At 39.8% G+C, this 20,899-nt stretch overlaps 1 protein-coding gene across 5 annotated transcripts in view; it reads right to left on the bottom strand.

Moving 5' to 3' along the window:
• Positions 1-20,899, bottom strand: part of AFF2 (ALF transcription elongation factor 2) — a 473,113-nt gene that overhangs the window by 174,916 nt on the left and 277,298 nt on the right. For all 5 annotated transcript variants that reach the window (XM_074323510.1, XM_074323509.1, XM_074323508.1 and 2 more), the window contains one exon: positions 8,873-8,917. In XM_074323510.1, coding sequence (XP_074179611.1) covers positions 8,873-8,917 — 45 coding nt within the window. The remainder of the gene's footprint in view (positions 1-8,872; positions 8,918-20,899) is intronic.

Below are 20,899 nucleotides of genomic sequence, written 5' to 3'. Positions count from 1 at the left end.
GTGTCAGGTACGAAAAAACTGCTATGCAACTATTTAGTACTATTAGAGTGTACATTCAATTCAGGCTAACCCGAGTTCCAGTCCTATTTCATCCGCTTAGTAGCTGCATGATGATATGATCTGAGGCAATTTATTCAACTTCTCAGAGGCCTCCAGTATTCCCTGACCCATTAGTTAATGGTCTCTGGGTAATGAGCTAAGCACTGCTGGAGAAAATTACACAATCTACAGACTGAGACCAATATAAATTTCAAGTCTTCCATGTGACCTGGATCATTGGTATCAACTCATGATCTTACTGTATCCCTTAGATAGTCCCCCCCTCTCTTCCTTTCAATGACTATTTCAAATCTTCTCCAATCTCTTCGAACCTCGTAAGTTTCCCGACTGCCTCCTACAGGAGACAGGCTGGAAATTAAAAATTCTCCCATACTTTTATTATTTTTTGTTTTTAATCTTTAAAACATCTGAAAATAATATTGTGGTATGGTGTGAGGTAAGGATCCAAGATTAATTTAGGGAGAATAGAAATGCGTGTGATATTGTCTTCCTATTCGAGAATGGTATTCATTTCCATTTGTTTAAATATTCTTTGGTGTCTCGCATAGTCACTTAGTGTGTTTATATAGCTTTGGCACCTTTCTTGTCAAATAAATTCATAAGATATAGATGAAGTCTTTTTGCCCATTTTATGTTATAGCTGGTTGATTTACATATACAGACTATTTTTATATATTTACTTTATACACTGAAACTTTGCTGAATTGTTGTATTGCTCATAACGGTGTTTTTGGTTAATTATCTAGGGATTTTCAGGAACACTGTGTGCGTGTGTAGTCTACAAATAATCATCATTTTACACATTCTCCATCTTATTTTTGTAGTTTGTTTAATTGCCATGGGTAACCTCCAGAGCAATATTACATAATGATGGTGATAAAGAACCTCTAGTCTTTTCCCTTGACTATAATGGGCATGCTTCTAGAGTTTCTCTGTGAAAGGTGACACTAGCTTTTGGGTTGAGATGGATATGTTTGTATCACATTAAGGATGTTTCCGTCTATTTCTATTTTTATCAAGAATAAGGGTTGAGTTTTGTAAAGTATCTTTGAGCATCAATGAAGATGTACACATAGATATTTTCTTTTCTATTCTGTCCATAAAAAGGCATTATATTACTTGATTTCTTAATATCAAACCATATTTACATTCTTGGAATAAAACTCACTTAGTCATGGTGCAAATCTTAAATCTTAAAGTTCAGTCTAATTCTGTTTGTTAGTATTTCATTAAGGAAATTTGCATCAATATTCACAAGTGATGTTATTCCATAATTTTCTTTTTTGTATGCTGTTTTTGTCAGATTTTGGTGTGTGTAATGTGCTAGTTTGGCTTGTCTAAAAAATACTTTGCAAATTTATCTTCTTGTTCTATGTTCTGGAACAATTGAGCTGTATTGTTTCTTAATGGTTTGGTTGACTTTCCTCATGAAACCCCATCTAGGAGTGATGATTTCATTAACGGGTGGGACTACTGTCCATTTCATCTATCATGATAAGTCTATTTAGATTTTCTTTCTTCTGGAGTCAGTTTCAGTCAACTATATTTCACCAGAAAAATCATCCATCTCATCTAGATGCTTACACTTATTTGTACACAGGTGAGTAAATTGCCACTTAATGATTATTTTAATTTTGTCTGTATCTGAGAGGTTATTGCTTTTTTGTTTTATATATTTGTGCTTTTGCCTTCCTTTTTTCTTGATGAAGTTAACTAACAAATTACCTATGTATTGCTGTTGCTCTTTTACTTAGTAACAAACAGATCTTAAAAGTGCTAATTCTGATTATTTTCTGTTCATAATTCATCATCTTACAGCTCTTGATTTATCTACTTTTTAAATAGCACCTCTAAACTCTTCTACCATTGCTTTGGCTCTTGTTTTTTAGATAAAATTGCTTCTTTTTTTTAAAAAACAATACATGCAACTATGTTGGTCACAGATTTAATTTGTTCCCTAGCTATACTTTTTCCTGTTACATTTTTTTATATGCTTTTTTTGGGTGTATTTTTGCAAAGCTCTTATGATGATTCCTTTATTATTATTATTATTACTAACTTTTTAGTGACAAGAGCTTTCCTGGACCAGTTATTTGCAAGATGTCTTGTGGGTGTGGGGGCTGTGGCTTAATCTAAGACTAGCAGGAATTCTCTTCTGAACATCAGAGTGTGTGACCAATTGCTTTGGCCTTTATTTATGTCTCACCAAGAGACAACAGCCCTGCAGACTGCTCAAAAGCAGCATCTCACTCTTTCATCTTGCCTCAGCAACAAAGTTCTTTCCACAAATGCGGCTTAGTTAAGTAATGTCTCATTGAATCCTGCCTTTCCCACTTTTCAAGATATGTCTGTCCCAGACTTGGTCCACAGAAGCTCCCATCGCAAACCTTCACACCCATTTCCGTTAGTCCAATATTGTTTTTCTTTTCATGGTGTGTCACTTATCCTGCAAATCCATGCTTCATCAGCTGTGCCCAGATTCATGACCACGAGAACCATCTTTGGGATAATTCCCTGCCTGTTTGACCTTCACAAAATAAATTGTGATTTAGGCTTATGGATGTCTTCTGGTTAGATCAGTTATGCACTTTACATTTCTTACTCTCATTCTCCGTAATGTTTTCGGTGATTAACAAGAGCAGGGACAAGCCTTGACTTATCCTTTCATTTCAAAATTGGAAGATGCCTACCAAATTGATTGTGAGAGGTTACTTTCTCAATGCATTTTCCAGAGACCCTGGTTTTACCTTTACACAGATGCAAACGGAATGGTTAATGTCCTTGCAGTACCTAGACTAGCACAGACAAGACAAAAAGGGTACTTCTCAAACAACAGTTGGAAGCTATTACTTCTTTCAGATAAGCCTAGACTGCTTTTTGGCAAACTAATACATTGTTTTGTTACCCTCTCTCTACACCCAAGATACAGAAAGCAGGTGTAAATTCTACACGTGGCTTAAATTCTCACCTGCTTTCATTCAATTCGATAGAAAATAATAAATCACTATATTCACAAAAAGAAACAGGTTGACAGAAAACAGACTTATTTTTATAGCCCACTTAATATATATGGGGACTCAAGGTATTACTCGGCTATTTTAAAGGGCCTACTCTTGCTCACTCCCTGGGCAGTTAAATGCTGAGTTACTAAGTTAAGAGTACTTGACATCATCTCTTCCCTGACATGTCCCCTGTCTGACAGGTTCCCATGATTCACTGGGCCAGTCACCTCGTTACTCACATTACTCATTTTCCCAATGACGTCTGTATAATCACTTAAAATTCACATCATATACTAGATGCAAACCCCCAGATTCCACATGAAAATATTTAAACTGCTTGACAGGCTCTAAGTGCATTTGGAAGCACACTGGATGGCTTACCTATATGGTTCACATAATAGTTGCTATAATTAAATTTAGCATCTTTCTTCTGGGTTGGTTTGTGTTTGAGAAAAGAGGAAATGATGAGTGGGAAGCAAATAATGGGTAATATCTCTTATGGGCTAATTTGGTTCCATGAATAGCTCACCTCACATATGTGTACCACATATTAAGTCCATTAAGGCTTTGAATTAGCTTCAGAAAAGGTAATATTCCACATAATTTACCCAGTCAAGGGCATTTTCACCTGTTGACAAATTTACATATTTTCCAATGTCATTAGGTAAAAGCTAGTCATCAGAATAGCAGAGGGTGCAATCATTAGTTAGTTCATTTATTTGGCTCCATCAATGTTAACATTAATTATAGTCTAAATTATATTTAGCAATTGTTGTCTTTCTTGGATGGAACACTGTATTGCTATTTCAAGAAATTATAATTTTAAAAGTCCACACCAGACTAGGATAGATGCTTTTTGAAACATTCCAGAAGGAATAGTACTTAAGACAGCGTTATAGAAAATCACTTGTGTGATTCCAATTGGAACATTATTTATACATTAATTTGACAGAATATAAAATCAATTGCCTAATTATTGGTTAAATTTATCAAAGAAATTCTACTGAAAGGTGCTTGATTATGCCTCACAGTTATGATAATACAATCAAATTTCCTTTCAGACATAATTGTCTGACCAATTTTGCTCCCTGATCCATTTTTTTCTCACTCTTAAGATGAGCTTTTTCATTTGTTTCCCCTTTAAAAGTAAAAAAAATAGTAAGTACTGTACATGGTCGTCCTGTAATTATTTGGTACATTTTTTTTCACCACGCTAAAACTGTTAACTTAAACACAGACCTAATAAGAATTGCCATAATTTAGAATGCTGTAAACACAGATCATGCTGTCATCAGAAAGAGGTGCCCATGTCAGTGTTTACCAACCTGATCCATATGGCAGGGAGAGATCTGTAAGAGATAGTTTATCAAATCAAGCTCCCTAAATCCTAGCTAGCAAATTCAGCATCCCTCATAAACAGTGAATTACCCTTACAGATGTTTGCCTATGAAACGATCAACTACTAAAGGTACTTTGGTAGGAAACACAATCTGTTCAGCATCAGAGCTACGAGAAGCACTACATCTGCATTTTTGACTCTAGGAAGGATTTAATTGATAGCTTATTGATATTTTAAAGTAAATTCTTGCTAGGAACAAATAAATTATACTACTGCGGAACAAATAATCATTGAACATCCATCCTTAGCTCGTAGCGCTTAGTGCATGCTGCTCTCCTCAGCTTTACTCTTCCAGAAATGATTACTCTAGGACCCATAAAACCCTGTGGAGCTCAGAAAAGAAGCTGCCGCTGCCGCCCATATTATTACATATGAGCGGCTTAGGGATCCCTCATATGATAGATGAATTGTAACTGCAAAACGCCATCATTGAGCCCAGAATTGTTATTATTTTTCATTTCTGTTTGTACTTGAGGGTAGCTTGATTCTAAAGAGAAATTGGCATGCTGACGGAAGCAGGTACACAGGCTGGGCTGCACTGCACAGATGGCTGCCTTTACGCTTCTGATTTGTAAAATTTATAATAAGCAATAATGTACTTGACAAGCAGCAAAAACACCTGAACTTATACAACTTACTCTGGGAGAAGGACAGTTTGGCAGAAAAGTGCTGTAGGCTGGTGAATTCTGTTTTGTTTGAAAAGCTATTTGAAATTATTTTGACATAATTGAATTTGGACAAGTGAAGGAAACAACAGAAGCCGAAATAAACTGTTCGTTGATATCACTATAATATTAATTATAAAGTGGACTGGAGCCTGTGAATTAAGGATGGATTCAGGTAAAGAAACAGGAACAGAGGAATGGATAACATGACATTGTCACAGCCCTGTAGGCAAATTCCTTAACCTCTCTGGGTTTTCCTCTTTCCTGTTTTGTAAAATGTGATGAATAATACAATCCTTAGGGCTGTTATGAAGAGGAAATGACATAATGTGCTTAAGCACTCTTCCTGGCATACATATAGTAAGTGGCACGTTACTGTTGTTATTTCTTTTATTCAGAGCAGTAACTTGTTATTGGTGTTATTTTATTATTTGAAATGAGATTTAAAAAATATGAAGAAGAAAGAATTCATTCCCAAGACCTACTCGAATTATGTTGGTTTGCTGGTGCTCTTAATTAAAACTTCTAGAAGTAAGTCAGCCAGTATCTGAAGCAAATCTTTTCTTACAGGTCTTACTTTTTCCAGTTTTATTGAGAAATAATTGACATACATCACTGTATACATTCAAGGCAGACAGCATCATGGTTTGATGTAATAATACTGTGAAATGATTACTACAATAGGTCCAATTAACATCCATCTTCTCATATAGATACAATAAAAAGAAAAGAAAGAAAAAAGGAAAAAAAAATCCTCCGTGTGATGAGAACTCATATGATTTACTCTCTTAACAACTTTTTTATATGTCATACAGTAGGGGTAACTGTAGCCATCCTGTTTACGTTCCATCCTAGTACTCATTTATCTTATAACTGGAAGTCTGTACCTCTTGACCACCTTCCTACAATTTCCCCTCCCCCACCCTATGCCTTTGGTAAACACAAGTCAAATGTCTTTTTCTATGATTTTGCTTTTTTCTAAGACTCCACATATAAGTGAGATCATACAGTATTTATCTTCTTCAAGGCCCATCCATATTGTCACAAATGGTAGGATTTCCTCATTTTTTATGTCTGAATAATATTCTATATAGACACCACAATTTCTTTATCCATTCATCCATCGATGGCTACTTAGGTTGTTTCCATGTCTTGGCTATTGTGAATAGTGCTGCTATGAACATAGGGGTGCAGCCATCTTTTTGAGTTAGTGTTTTTTTTCCTTTGGATATATTCTCAGAAGTAGAATTGAAGCAATTTTTATAATCAAAAGATTCTTACTGTAGGTTTGTTATAGGATGGTTGACATTTAGGCGTAGTACAAAACGAAGACCAGGTTCTATTTCTGCTTTTGCCATATGTTAGCCTTGCCTTTGTTTGCCAGTCACTTATAACCTCTCTGGGCCTCAACTTCCTGAAATAACAGGGAACTACCACATTTCTTTTTATCAAAATAAGATAATGAAGTTCAAGTGCTTTGAAAGGCAGTCATGTGCTACAGGGAAATAAGGTTGTGCTGGTCTGAAGGGGAGCTGAGCCCATTATCAGAGAAATGGTGAGAAGAACTTTCAAAGAAACCTGACTAGTTTGGATTTGAACAGCATTTTGAATCAGGGGGCCGAAATAAAATGTATTAGATGCAAGTATTTTCATTGCCAGGGTACTGAGGGGCCGAGAGTGGGGAGGGGTCAGCTGTGTTGTCCTTGGTTAATAAAAGAAATCTGTCCCTGTGTGAGATGAAGTGTGTTTGCGTGCATTTGCGTGCGGTGCTGTAAAGGCAAAAAGGGGGAATCAAGGAGGTTGGGAAAGTTGGGAGAGCAAACAGACTGAGCTCTCCACGTCACATACACAAACAGTGTCTACACTTTAGAGCTTCCTTCTCTGTAGCTGGGTGGTGGCATGCAAGGGTGAATAGTTATCCTCTGTTTTCTAGATGAAAACACATACCGTGTTTCCCCCAAAATAAGACCTAGCCGGACCATCAGCTCTAATGTGTCTTTTGGAGCAAAAATTAATATAAGACCCGGTCTTACATTAAAATAAGTATAATATAATATAATACAATACAATATAATATATACCTGCTTCTTTTCTTTCCATGAGTAAGTGACATTCTGGTGTTTCTCTAAGTGGCCTCTCCAGCAGACTGGAGTCGCCAGCCCCTGACAGGTGTGCATCTGCTCCCCTCGCTTAGTCACTGTGTGAGCCACCTAGACACCAGGCTTCCCTTAAGTAGAGATTGGCAATGGTGACAATTAGGGGGTGATTTGGAAATGGGTCCGACATTCCTTTGGGAGTCAACCAAAGACCACTGACATCATCTGGAAAAACAAGACAACTGTACTCATAGAGACTAGGGTCAGATATTTCTTTAAGGAAGGCAGCCGACACTCTAGCAAGGATTTGGTGTATTTGTATATCAGAACTTTCTCCACCCAATAGAAGGAGCAAGCAACTGGGTGCTCAGGATGCATCACACTTGTGGATTTCACAACAGTCATTCGTCCCACACCCGGATCCTTGGACACCAGGGAGAGACGACTGAGGGATTCCAGGGCTATTATCTTACAAAAGTAGTGGGTATATCCCTAATTCAGATAGTCTCATCTCTGGTTAGGGTGCCAGGACTCCTTTCTAAGTCAACAACAGTGTTCTTGAGCTGAAAAGGTACACGAATATCCACAACAGGTAAAATCGCATGGCCAGTCAATTTGATGGTAAACAGTTTGCTGCTTTTTATTACTCCTTTGGCTGCATTTTCACAGGGTTTGCTTCACACACTGGGCTGCTGAGAAGGCACTTACCAGGGGGAGTTGGAGTGGCTTTGGTAAGTGAGGAAAGGGGGTGCAGGAATTTTGACTGGCACACAGGTTATTTTCTTTCCCCAATAGAAAGCCTGCGTGGTTTTCTCATGTTCATCCTGATCTTCATTTATCATCATAACAAGCAGTTATATGCCACTTGGCAGCTTTTAAGGGAATCAGGACAGGTATTATTGCCCTCTTTTACAGACAAGGAAGGGAGAGTCAGAAAGATAAAGTCGTCTGTCCACAGAAGTGACAAATGGTACAGGCAGGACTGGACCTCCCTCCAATGACTCCTGTTGCTCATAAGTTCTTCATGTTGCCTTATGATACCAACAGTCAGAGTCAGGAGATACATTTTTCTGGCTTGGCTTTGGTTTTTCCATTTGGTTTAATCATTCCCATTGGCAGAGGTTATTGCCACCTTTTGCAACTTTGTGCTGCCTCCATGACTTTCTCATGTACAAATTCACTCCCATTCGTAACATTTCCCACCACCAGTCCCAAGTCTCTCCCCCGCCCCTCTCCTCCACCCTTCCACATCTCATGCCCTCGTAATAGGCTACAATGTCTATAACCATGTACCATCCACAATGTAGTGGGAGGCAGTGGTGAAGTTGACTCGAGATTCCAGAAGACAGTAAAACAAGCATTTAGAGCAGGATGCTTGAATGGGGAAAGTTTCCTCAAAAGGTGGTGAGTCCATCCAGACTGCAAAAGAAAGACCCCGGAGGAGGCAAGCATGGAACAGAAGTTTGGTGAGATTAGGAGACCAGCTTGATTAAAGAGGGCAGAGATGACAGGTAAGAAATGACACAGGAGGTATGTGCAGAAGGGTCTTGAAGTGATACTCGTGGAAACAGAACAGTAATTACTTTAAACAGCTTATGCAGATAGATTGCTTCATTATTAAAAGGCAGAGAAATAAAGGTTTAAACTCACCCGTAAGATTTCTTCAACACAGCTTGGATCACTAGCAAGGCTTACCTAAAACAAAATAAACAAACAACAAAAAATTAAGCACAATCTAGTTATTCTCAGAGAAGCTTATTGCATAATATTTTACTGTGTAGGAAAAATTGCAAAGGAAATAAAAATAGCTATCAATGTGTTTTTTTTTGTTCCTATTAAATACAAAGCAGTAAGTATCTGCAAATGGCCAGTTCTGTTTTACTTTAACGAAGCAGTAAGACTACAGTGCAAGTTGCAGAAGGGAGAATGACTTGTTCTGTCAGATTTTGCTGTGGGGACAACTGAGCCACCCTCCCCTATTGTCCGGGTTTCAGTATGCTCGTTATCCAGACAAGGAGCTCAACTTTCTGACCTTTAAGGCCCCTTTCACCTTCTGACATAGTCTATGATGTTACTCATCATCAGAGATTTTTAAAAGATGAGGCCTATGGGAAACACTTCGATGATTAAATTAAGTTGTCTTTGAACTTAGGAGTCCAACCAGATGCCCACAATTCTTACCCAAGACACTAAGGGTAAAACTCCTGCATAAACTGCATGCTTGCCTTGGCACTTACAAAGAATCTCAGAAATACACAAAGTGAATCCATGAGCCATCTTTCCCAATGGGATGCCTTCCTAATAGATCAAAATTCAAGCAACTAGCAGGGATGTACTGAGGACTCACTCCATGTCTGGCAGGTGGCCCTTTCTTCCAGGGGTTCTACAGTCAGGGAAAACAAGAAGCCAAACACCAAAGTGAGACCCCAGCGATAAGGCAGTGCATGGCAAGGGACCTGAGAGTGGGACGGCCACCTGGAGAAAGGTCTGTGGGGCCTGATATCACCTGCGCAGGTTATGGGCATCCCCCAAACATTCCTGACACTCTCCATACCTTCATCCTTTCCAGGATTGCAACCTGATCACTTCTACCTCCCTCCAGTTCTGGTAAGGAGAACATTTGGTCTCTCTGACTCACTACCTTGGGAGATGAAAGGCCAGCCCTATACAGACAGCACTGCCACACAGGCCACATACTAGGCCTCTGGCAAGGGCATTTAAGCCCTAACCCCTTAGTTACTCTGATACACTGCAGTATGAAGCATTACTATATTTGGGGAAATGGGGGATAGAGTATGGCTTCAGTTTTCCTCAACATTAAAAAAAATACGTGCTAAAATCATCGGCAAATCTCAAATTAGTATGAAAGTCACGACTGTCCATACATACATTTCAGCCAATGTTTACTGAATGTAAAGGCCCCTGCTCCCAGGAACATAAAATCCTTAGTGGGGGAGGCAGGCTGAGAAAGAGTCACAAACAATGCGGGGCCATCCAGCCTGGGTTATCCTGGTGTAATTAATTACAGTGTCCCCTTTCCTCTTCAAAAACGTCCCAGTTTGGAAGACAAATTACACAGTCACCTTCCAAGAGCAATCATATTCCAATACTGGGTAGAAAGAACAGCAGAAAGAAAGGCTAAAAAAGTTGGCTGGGCAAACATTGTAAAGAACACATTGTAAGTACATTGTAAATAGGGAACCCTAGGTGGTTTGGCCTAGCACAGTTTGTTCATTCATTCATTCACTCATTCATTCAACAAATATTTTTGGAGGGCCAAGGACTATACCACCAGACTTGTACTAGGCACAGATACAATGGGAAGTAAAGGGAAACACGGTTTCCTCCCTCATGGAGTTTGCCCAACACTCAAGAGGAAGGAAGATATGAAGAATCACACAGTTAATGTACAACTGTGACTGTGGTAAGTGCTACAAAGGGCACCATCCCATGGACACTAGATCTGCAAAATGAAAGGTTCCATGTCTGAATGAGTGTGGGAAATGCTGAAATCCATTGCCTTCTTGGAGACCCATGATGCAAATTAAAGGCTCTGAGACATCTATTGAATTGATTTAGTGCAGCATGTTCCCAACTTTCTTGACCACTGAATTCTTGGGTTTTTCATTTTCGTGTCACCCCACCCCCACGATTAACAATTATTACCATTCCACAGAACAAGTGTTTGCAGAACATACACTGGGAGATACTAGTTTAACATATTAAGGGATTATAGGACTGAAATGATTATTCTTAACAGCAAATAAAATCTCATTCCATTGCTCAATGCTCCAGGAACTATATTTTCTAAGACAATTCTTGAACTTCTAACAAATACCTTCCCCAAAGGTCAAAATGATTATAGCAAAGACTTCAATCTTTGATATCATTGTTGCATTGTATCAGCATTGCTGCCTGGGCTAAAAATGTATAGGCCACACTCAGGAAAAGGTCTTTGTTCTCCTTTGTCCAAACAAACACGTACATGTTAATTAACGAGGAAAAATATCAACAATATGCAGACACAGCAAGAACACTTGCCTATGAGTCTAACAAGTTAGATGGGAGTCCCAGCCTTACTGCTTGGTAGCAGGACTCAGTAACTTTACCCCTCTAAGTTCTGCATTTCCCAACTGTAAAATAAAATAGAATAAAATAAAATAACAACAACAATAATAATACCTACTCCTTTCAAATCTCACAGGGTTTCTGTGAGCAGCAAATGGAATAAGCAATGTGAATGCGCTTCGTAACCCACAAAGCCCCATACAATGCGTCAGGTTATCACCCCCTCGTCCTGTTGCTCTCCTTACTTCTTTATTATTAAGTCTAGTCTTCTCATCTCTTCAAGGTAAGATCTAACTCACTCTTGCCAACTGCAAATACCATCTCTACACCTGGTATTATAAATATCCATTTCCTTATGGGGGAAATGTTGTCAAAATAGAAAGAGTCGTGGACTCTGGGGCATTGCAGCAAATCTAATAATGACTTATTAGGGTCAGTAGCACTCAGGATTGGGAAAACTCTACAGACAAGGGTTGTCAAATAAATATGCATCTACAGGAAGTGTTCAGATTCCTTTTTCTTTTTAAGAAAATACTGGAATCCAGCATTCATATGGAGTTGCTAGTCCTGTAAACTCAGCTAGCCCTGTCCCACAGCTGTTTTCACTGCAATACAACTACATTGTAGCCACAAGTGCCCCACCCCCACCCCACAAGTGCTTTAGAATTAAGTGGCGCGGATTTCCTCTGTGCCTAGAACGGTGTGAGGCATGAGGGGGTTGGTAATACAAATAACTATGAGACATGGCCTCTTTCTCTCAGGGTTACATGTCTAGATGGGATGGGAAAACAAACAATTAGAGACCCACTGGGACATACATTGTAAGGTAGTCATGACAAGGGTAATAGGATCGTATTCATTCACCCCTCTGCCTATTCATCAGTTCTCCCATTTATTTCTTTAGACAACAAATCCTGATTGAGCTCACACTGTGCTCAGGATGGTGCCAAGAAGGAGGATTTAAAGACACTGAAGACAACATAATTCCTGCCCTCAAGACTCCACGCAAATTGGGGAGACAGACATTTACACGGGAGACAGACAATACTGAGCAGCAGGTCTGATTTAGGTGTCAGGGGGCAGGGTACCTACCGGGTTCACGGACAGAGCCATGTCCGACAGAAGCTCCCAGCCGCCGAGGTCTGCCCTGTAGTCGTCACTCCCTATGGGACTGAGAGGCCAAAGACTTGACATGGCTGAGAAGTGGTGTGGCCACTTGAGGCCACTTCAGTCTCTGACCCCCTGCAGAGCTGCGCTGGGGTCACTCTCTACAGTGGAAGAAAGCTGAACTAAGGCTGGACTCGGCCTGAATTTTGTCCAGTTGTTTTTTCTCTCTCTCTCCCTTTCTCTCTCTGACACAGACCCCTCTCGCAGGGATTCTGCAGTCACTTGGACAGGTGTGAAAGGAGACTGAGGAAGAGCACTAACGAGTGGTGACACTGGGATTAGCACTGCTGCCCGACCAGTTGCCAAGCGGCTCTTTAATTCCGGAGCCACCTTCTCCTCTCTTGAAATCCACTCTTGAGTATTCAGATAGTCCACAAAGCGCAAGTTAGCCACTCAGAGCTGCAGCGTCCTTTGGCGTTCCCCTTCCTGCCCCCTCCTCCTAGAGTAGAAAGCAAGCTGCATGCCGCACAGGAAAAGCGCTGCTCTCAGTCCTGGCCTCAGCAGACCCTCTTGTGCTGGGCAGGAGGTGGTCCGCTGAGGGCCAGGGGAAGCAGGCGCACGTCGGACAGGTGGTGAGTTTACCGAGAGCCCTCACAAGTGCCTACCCTCTCTGCATGTGACGGTGCAGGCTGCCACCCCATGTAGCCAGTGAGAGACCATGCACGGCTCATCTGCCTGGTGAGAAATACATATCTTAGGAAATAATCAGGGTACCTTTGAATCAGCACATATTCAATTAACTGCAGCAACAATAAATGAACTGCATAGGATGTTTTAATCATTCTGGAATTAATCAGTTTGGAGCATCCTTCTTGGCGATTAGGGTAATATGAGATATCAAAAATACCCTGATTGTGGCATTGCGAAACATAAGCAGCAGCTAGCACTAATAGAAAACATGGAGATTAATGTAAAACATTGAAAGAATAATGATCATTACATAGTTAACCCGGGGGAGGTGAATGCATGCTTCTGAGTACATTATTATTAAGATATTGCGAGGGAAGAGAGGTCATTTTCCCCCTCTAAAATCATCCTGAGGTTGTCCCACAATGCCTGGCAATCAGAGCCTACTATTTGAGATATATTCCACTGTGCCACAGACTTCGCAAAGTAAAACTCCAAAATAGCAAGTTGAATTGCCGACGAATACTTGGATTCCCCCAACGAAGGACAGTGACACCGAGTGACACACCACTAACACCAAATACCATGCTATCAGCCCAGTTAAAAAAATATCCATGACTGACACCCATGGCGGCTTCTAAACCAATTCCATTTGTATTTTTGTTAACGAATTTCCACATTTATCCCCATGATTGATTTACAGGACACAGAACTCCCCTGAAATGGCATTACTAATAAAATGAAAACTCAGGTTATGATATTGTACTACCAAATGAGTTTTCTGTCCTTTACAAATGTTTAATCCTCATTGTTGGTGATTTATAAAAACAAGGGGCAGCAGCTTTTATAACAAGGGGAGGCTTTATCTCCCCTCCCCATCCACGGAGGCCAAGTTTTCCAATTTGGAAAACTCCGAACCCAGTTCACATTAGGGTCCTTCTGTCCCCTGCTTCCTGCCTTGTCTTAACCTGTCCCTATTCTAGTTTGTGTTCATGAGTCTATGATTAAATGAAAACAGTTCATATTATATAAGCTGCAGACAGAAGTTCTCAGGTAATAGAACTTCAATCAAAACAAACAAACAAAAAAGATTTTTACAAAAGTGACATGTGACAGCCAACTAGCTCATCTTCCAATTTCATTTTAATACATCAAAAGTCCTGAGTGTCCAAAGAGTGGGTGTTTACCTTAAAATATGGCTTCTGATCAATTTTTAAGGCAGTCACATGGTCAAAATACCCCATGTAAAACAGGCTAGTAGTCACCATTCCCTCTAAGAAAACAAGGAACCAAAAGTAGAGTGTGAAGATCAAAGGAATTTAACATTTGCCATTTTAAGCCAAGTCCGGAAAATGAAATTTTTTTCTAGAATCTTACATGAAAGCAGAACTAAAAGGGAAGAGACAGTAATCACATTTTATTTATGTGAGAACTTAAATGAGATAATTTACTATATTTTCTGGGAACATCAAGGGGTAGTGGAAAGAGCATGGATTTTGAAGCTGGACAAATTTGGATTTTAATCTCAGCTCCGATACTTAACTTGCTTTGTAAACTTGGGCAAAATACTTGAACATCTCTGAGCCTCTGTTTCCCTATCTACATAAGAGGAATTTAAAAATCCACTTCTAGGATTGTCGTGAAGTTGAGATGACCTGAGGTACATAAAAGTATCTCAGCCTGGTAGGGGGTCCGTCAGATGTCTCCAACATCACCTTCTATTCTAAGTTCCCTCTAAGGCCCTTGGAAAGGCATTGGCACCCTGAGCCTTGGGACCATTGAGTTGATAGTGTGGACGCCTTGTCGATTGCCCCCCCATGACAGCTTGTGAATGTCACTAATTATTAAATTCTATTCAAGGGCCTGGTGTACAAAGGAGTGTCAGGCTGCTACTCCATCTGGTGGCTCTCACTGAAGGTGACAAAGGAGGCTGGAAATGGGACTTGAGGGGGTAAGACAACAGAGACAGAAGCGGGATTGGGGGTGGAGCTGTGGGGGAAGGGTGGGGGACTTGCTTCATTATGAGGCCATCTCTTCACTGATTACATTAGGTATGGGCAACAGTGGAATTCATATGCAGAAAGTCCCATCATCAGCTAAGAGTACCTAATGGCAGATGGAATTTCAAGTGAAGAGTGCTTAATTCGGTGGGTTCTGAATAGCCATTAGCTCACTGTTCATTTATTTGGTCTAATAATTAGTTTCTACAGACGACTGACCTATAAACAGGGAGGGGAGCTTTAATCTTAAGGAAAAATAAGGTAGACATCTAGGAAGAATAACCTAAGAAACCAAGATCCTATCTGGAAGCACCTGGCTGTCTGACCTACATTCCTCCCAGGATGCTTTGCCTCTGATCACCTGGGCTGGGTAGTGAGGTCATTCTGGCTGCTGCTGCCACTGCCCATACCCGTGGCCAGGCTGTGTGGTCTCTGCTGGTCAGGTTCTCCAGGGCCAGACTCCCTCCTTACACATTCTCCGGGCTTCTCTCCTAGATTTCTTAATTCTGGGGCTCACACTCAAGCTGTATTCTCCTCCTTCTCTTTGTCAGCCGCCAGACTCTGACCCAGCTTGCTTGCCCCTTCCTGTCTGTGCTCTTCTCAGCCTTCTGTCTGCTCTTGGTGCCTGCCCTGCAATCCAAATAACTTCCAGCCATGCTCCCTTCCTTTTGAAATTCCTGGGCATGCATCTGACGCCTCCACGGGATACCCACTCCAAGGGTCCATGGGATACACACTTCTGTCCTGTCTAAGTCTTAGTACCACAACCCAGGACCATTTAACATTAAAGTCTTGATTCCACTCAAATCCCTACTTATTGTGCTTCTATTAATATTACTGGCTAACTCGTGCACAGGCCCCTAATTTTTTCTAGTAAAAGAAGATACTGGAAAAATACAGATGTACAAATCGGAGCAAAGTAAGGCAATGTCTAAACTCTATTGATAGCCAATGTTAACAAGGCTAATCTAAATGCATGATCTAAATATATAAAAAGATATATCAGGAAGCAAGTTCACTTCTGAATTTTCTCAAATAAAGAGTAAATGTTAGAGTTTTTAGAGCTTTTGAGTACGCCACGATCACAGCAAACTCTCATAGTAGTATAGAGCACCTAAATAATTGCAAAGCAGTGATCTCACTTTTAGGTACATATGATCTAATACAACAGTGAAAAGAAAAAACATACTGCTAGTTAGGAAACTGTAGTGTCATGTCCATGCTCTCCTGCGAATTAACTGTGATTTCAGACAACTCACTTTCTCAGTCTCCAATTTAAACAATGAAGCCATGGGAACATATTACAAAATTCCCAGTGTTTTTGTATTTCACATAACAGTACAAAATTAATAGGGGATCGACATAAAATCACCGATTTTTTTATTTTGCCAGGAAAGGACAATACAAAAACAACACCCAAAAGGCAGGAAAGACAGTTTCTTCATAAATATGACAGCAAACTTACGCCAACATCAAACACACTGACACATACCATTGTTTTCATATTTCCCATTTTGTCACAGAACAAATGGCACCTTTGCATTGGACTCGTTGCCAGGCAAGATGGCACCTCAGGTATCTTTTGGATTTTGTGGTTTATTCACCTTCTATTTATTCTACTATATTACAGATATTTTATTCTATGTAGCAGTACACTTCACAACATTCAATTCTCTATATTCTACGCATGGATTATTTTCTCTGTGGATTGATTATTAATGCTAACTTTCAAATCCCAGATACAGTCTCTCTTCCCCTGATGATGATTTTAAATGCATGGGGAATTAAAATTAGTTTTTGTACTAACCAATACAAACACAATGAAGAAGGCAACCCTTATGTAAAAAGTCCTATGTAGTAGCATGTACCATACGTGTACTATAGGCCTCACCTAAAAAACTGCTTTCACACCTTAGTCATCCTAAGATGAAACTGAACCAGGAGACCATATATAGTACCTTTTGCTAGGAGTCTACATTCCACACAGCATAGCATATCATCTATCATGTGCCATGTATTCTAAGGACACCCATGAACGCTTAGGAGTTTCTAAGAAGGCAGGAGGAAAACCAGGTGAGCATAGTGTCCCAGAAGCATGAAGAAGAAAGGGCTTCAAAGAGAAAGTGGCCGTTAAGTTAGATAAAGATGCAGAATCGGTCATTGGGTTTCGCAAGATCTAAGTCATTGACCATTGTGCTTAAGAGCTATTTCAGCGGCAAGCCATGGACGAAAATCTGAAGGAGTGTGTTGAGGGGAGAAGGAGAGGGGCAAATGGAAAGAGTGAATAAACAATTCCTACTGTGAGAGGCAGCAGAGAAATGGGTGAGAGCAAGTCAGGATATGGAAGTCAAGATTCTTCGTTTTTTTAAGAGTGATGATATTAGGGCATATTTATATACCGGTCAGGACAACTCAGTGGAGAGGGGAACAGTGTAGCAAAAGAGAAAGTGGGAGATGGTAAAAGTAAAGTCCTTGAGAAAGAGAAGGGTGATCGAGACACAGTTGGAGAGGCTGGCCTGAAATAGCAGCAAGGACATTTCTGGACATTTTTTCCATTGTAACAGGAAGGAAGGTACATAAGCTGTCTGGTGGAGAAATTAAAGATGAGAAGATGAGGTGGTAGTTGTCTGATTATATCTATTTTTGTCTATGAAGTATGTGGCGAGATCATCCACCGAGAATGGGGGTGGTTATTGAAAAGATGAGGAGAAAGGAGACTTGGGAAATAGCTGTCTTGGAGAGCTGGAACGTGAATTTGCTGGGAAAGTGTAACAGCTCTCTCGCGATGTTTAAGGGAGAGAGAGTGTTAGCTACAGTGAAACACAGGAGACGCTGCATATGCCCGGAGTATGGAGATAAAGGGGGGACAAGGCAGTGGAAAAGGTGAGAACTGAGGCCAACTAACTCTGATGACTTAGAAAGTGACACTCTCATCCCCACTATTAGCTATACTGCCCTTTCCAACACTGATTAGCTAATTAACCACTGTTTGCAGTTCTCCAACTGCTCTACTCTACAAGAGGCTTCATTCTGAGTGGAACAAGCGGAGACCCTAGGAATAGGAGTAATGATTTTCTGGGATCCCACAGTGGTGAATTCCATAATATTATTCAGAAGGCCAGATGAAATTAAGCCCAGGGCCAAATATGGCCCCAGGGCTTGAAGATCTCCTCCTCTCTGGGGCTAAATAAATTCAACTCTGTCTCTAGGGAAACAGAGAACTCGATTAACCCATATCCTCCTGAGAGAGATCATTTCTACATAACATTGGAAGGAGTTTCCGAATTGTTTAAAGAAGAGATATTTTTTAATCATTTAAATATTTTGTATTTAAGCAAACATCTCACATATTTACTATGTGATCTTAGCCAGAATCATTGTAAGATATGATTCTCGCTTTTTAAATTTATTTATTTTTTTCAGCTACAGTTGACATTCAATATTATTGTATATTAGTCTCAGGTGTACAGCATAGTGGTTAGACATTTATATAATTTATGCAGAGATTCCCCTCATTAGTCTAGCTCCCACCTGGCACTATACATAGTTGTTGTAACATTATTAACTATGTTTTATAATATATCTTGGATTGACAACTTCTTCAACACATTTATAGTTTCTGAAGATACAAGGACTTCCTCCTGGGGAGGGGGGGGATGAAGTAGGAGTTCAGAGTTTTCTGGTAGTTTCTGAAGACATTGCCATATGCATATTCTAGGCTCTTTAGACGCCGTAACCCCATTTATAAAAGAATCTTTCAAATATATATCTTATGTATATATTATTTTATATATCTTATTTATATGTTCAATACAGATCTTATTTATATATAATTTTTTGAAAATCTTTTGGAAAAGAAAGGCCTCTCCTTCACATTCACAATCCCTTACCCTAAAGAAACTACTTCATTGTCCTTCTAAATACATAGCTCATGATTTAAATGTCTGCTTTAAAACAAGAAACCCAGATTTCAGTTTGATTTTCTTCTAGCTAAAATTTCCTTAAAGCAGTGTAAGTGGAATAGACTTTATAAATCGTGCCCATCCATGCCCTCAATAAAAATGTGACAACAGAATACACTTGATAGAAAGTGGCTCCACTTTCAGACTAACCTCTAAGAAAGTTGGCGCCTTCTTGACTCTCTAAACCCTGCACTTAGCATTGTCTTAATTGCCAGTGGATGACATTGTGATTCCACAGAAACAGAATTACAATTGCTCTCCTTTGACAGAGAAGATCCTAAAGAACGAGCCGAGTGCATGGGAACTGAATCCTAGCCAGCTCCCCTATTATTTATAACTCTAATTAAAACACTTTTATCTATTAATGCCAAGTGACAGTGCTAAATATATTCAGGGAAGTGCACATTTTCCCCCTATACTTCTGAAATCTCTTAGATCCGCACCCACTTACATGTGGTTTAACTGCTCACTAAAATGAAACGATAGCTAAGAATAACTCACTTCCATTAGATTTATAAATCTCATTAATTAATTCTACATCTCCAATGGTGTAGAGACCAAACTCAAATGCAAGATCTAATTAAAGAGAAGTAAAAAAAATGTTAAGAAACAACACCGAGATTGAAACACAGAAGTAACTGTTTAGCCTCAAATTAATGAGGAGCTATGCTAAGCAAGCATGTCCATTAATCCCTAATGAGGATTTTAAACACATTAAAACTTCCTAATACAAAATGTTTGCCTTCCTTTTATCCAATAACAAATAAGCCAATAATTTTCTGGCTCTAAATGACACTATTAACTGTCACGGCATGTTTTATTTGACAAACCCTCCATTGAAATACTGTAAAACCAATTAATTTGCCTGCTGTGAAATGTGTTTCTTGATAGCTTTTATGTGATTATTTTTTCTTCTCAAAGAAATGTAAATAGGAGGTCAACGTAGGTGCCTGATTTTGCTTTAAAAAATATGCCACAGCAGCTATAGGTTTTCTACCCTGTTTGCAATTCAAATGAATTGAAAGCCAACCTCCATTTTCAGGTCACAATCTCAAATCGGTTCCCTGATAAGCAAACTGTGTCAGAGTAATAGTTTGATTACCATGAAGATGGTCTCAGATTTGAGAATGGAAAGTTGTTAAAATCACCACTTTGTTCAATTATAAATAATGACTCACAACCCTGGCCCATACCCTTCCTGCTTTGTTAAGTAACCTGGCATTGTTACCTATTTCCAGCTACATCCAGCCTTCCCCCAAATGCACCCACATGTGTGCCCAGGAAATCATTCTCTAAAATTGTAGTTCATTCCTGATGCTTTTATTTGAAAACACCACAATTTGTTACACTTTTTTTTTCTTGGCAGAAAAATCAATAGAACAAATACAAGAAGTTCCTGTTTCTTAAACTTCCCCTGGGCCTCACTTAGTATCTCCAGTTAGCTTGAGAGACGGCCCTGAGGCCCCATCTGGGCAGCATTTATGGGACACTCTGAAACACTTGGCTCATGGCAGGGCATGGCACTTTTCCAGAAAATCAGTCTACAAACTCAGACCCTTGACACAGTGTCATAAAGAAAGGGTCTGTGGCATTAAGTGTGGGCCTGCTCTGTAGAGCACCTTGAACCCATTGTATTAGACACTGAGGACCAAAGAGGGAGTGATGCAGGGTGTACCGAGGGTTATGGAGCCTAACGGTTTGTGCCAGTTAACATGGGCAGCATATGCGTGGCACCAACGATCCTAGCTTGTCTCACATCCACATGAAAACCAGGGACTGTTATTTCTTAGCTGTGAAAGTATGCAGGATAAACAAACATCTGGCAGGTGTTTATAATTCCAGGTATAATTACA

The sequence above is a fragment of the Rhinolophus sinicus genome, chromosome X (genome assembly GCF_036562045.2).
Source record: "Rhinolophus sinicus isolate RSC01 chromosome X, ASM3656204v1, whole genome shotgun sequence".
Classification (NCBI taxonomy): domain Eukaryota; kingdom Metazoa; phylum Chordata; class Mammalia; order Chiroptera; family Rhinolophidae; genus Rhinolophus; species Rhinolophus sinicus.
Note: the sequence above shows the minus strand (reverse complement) of the source record. Positions and strands in the feature narration are given on the sequence as shown.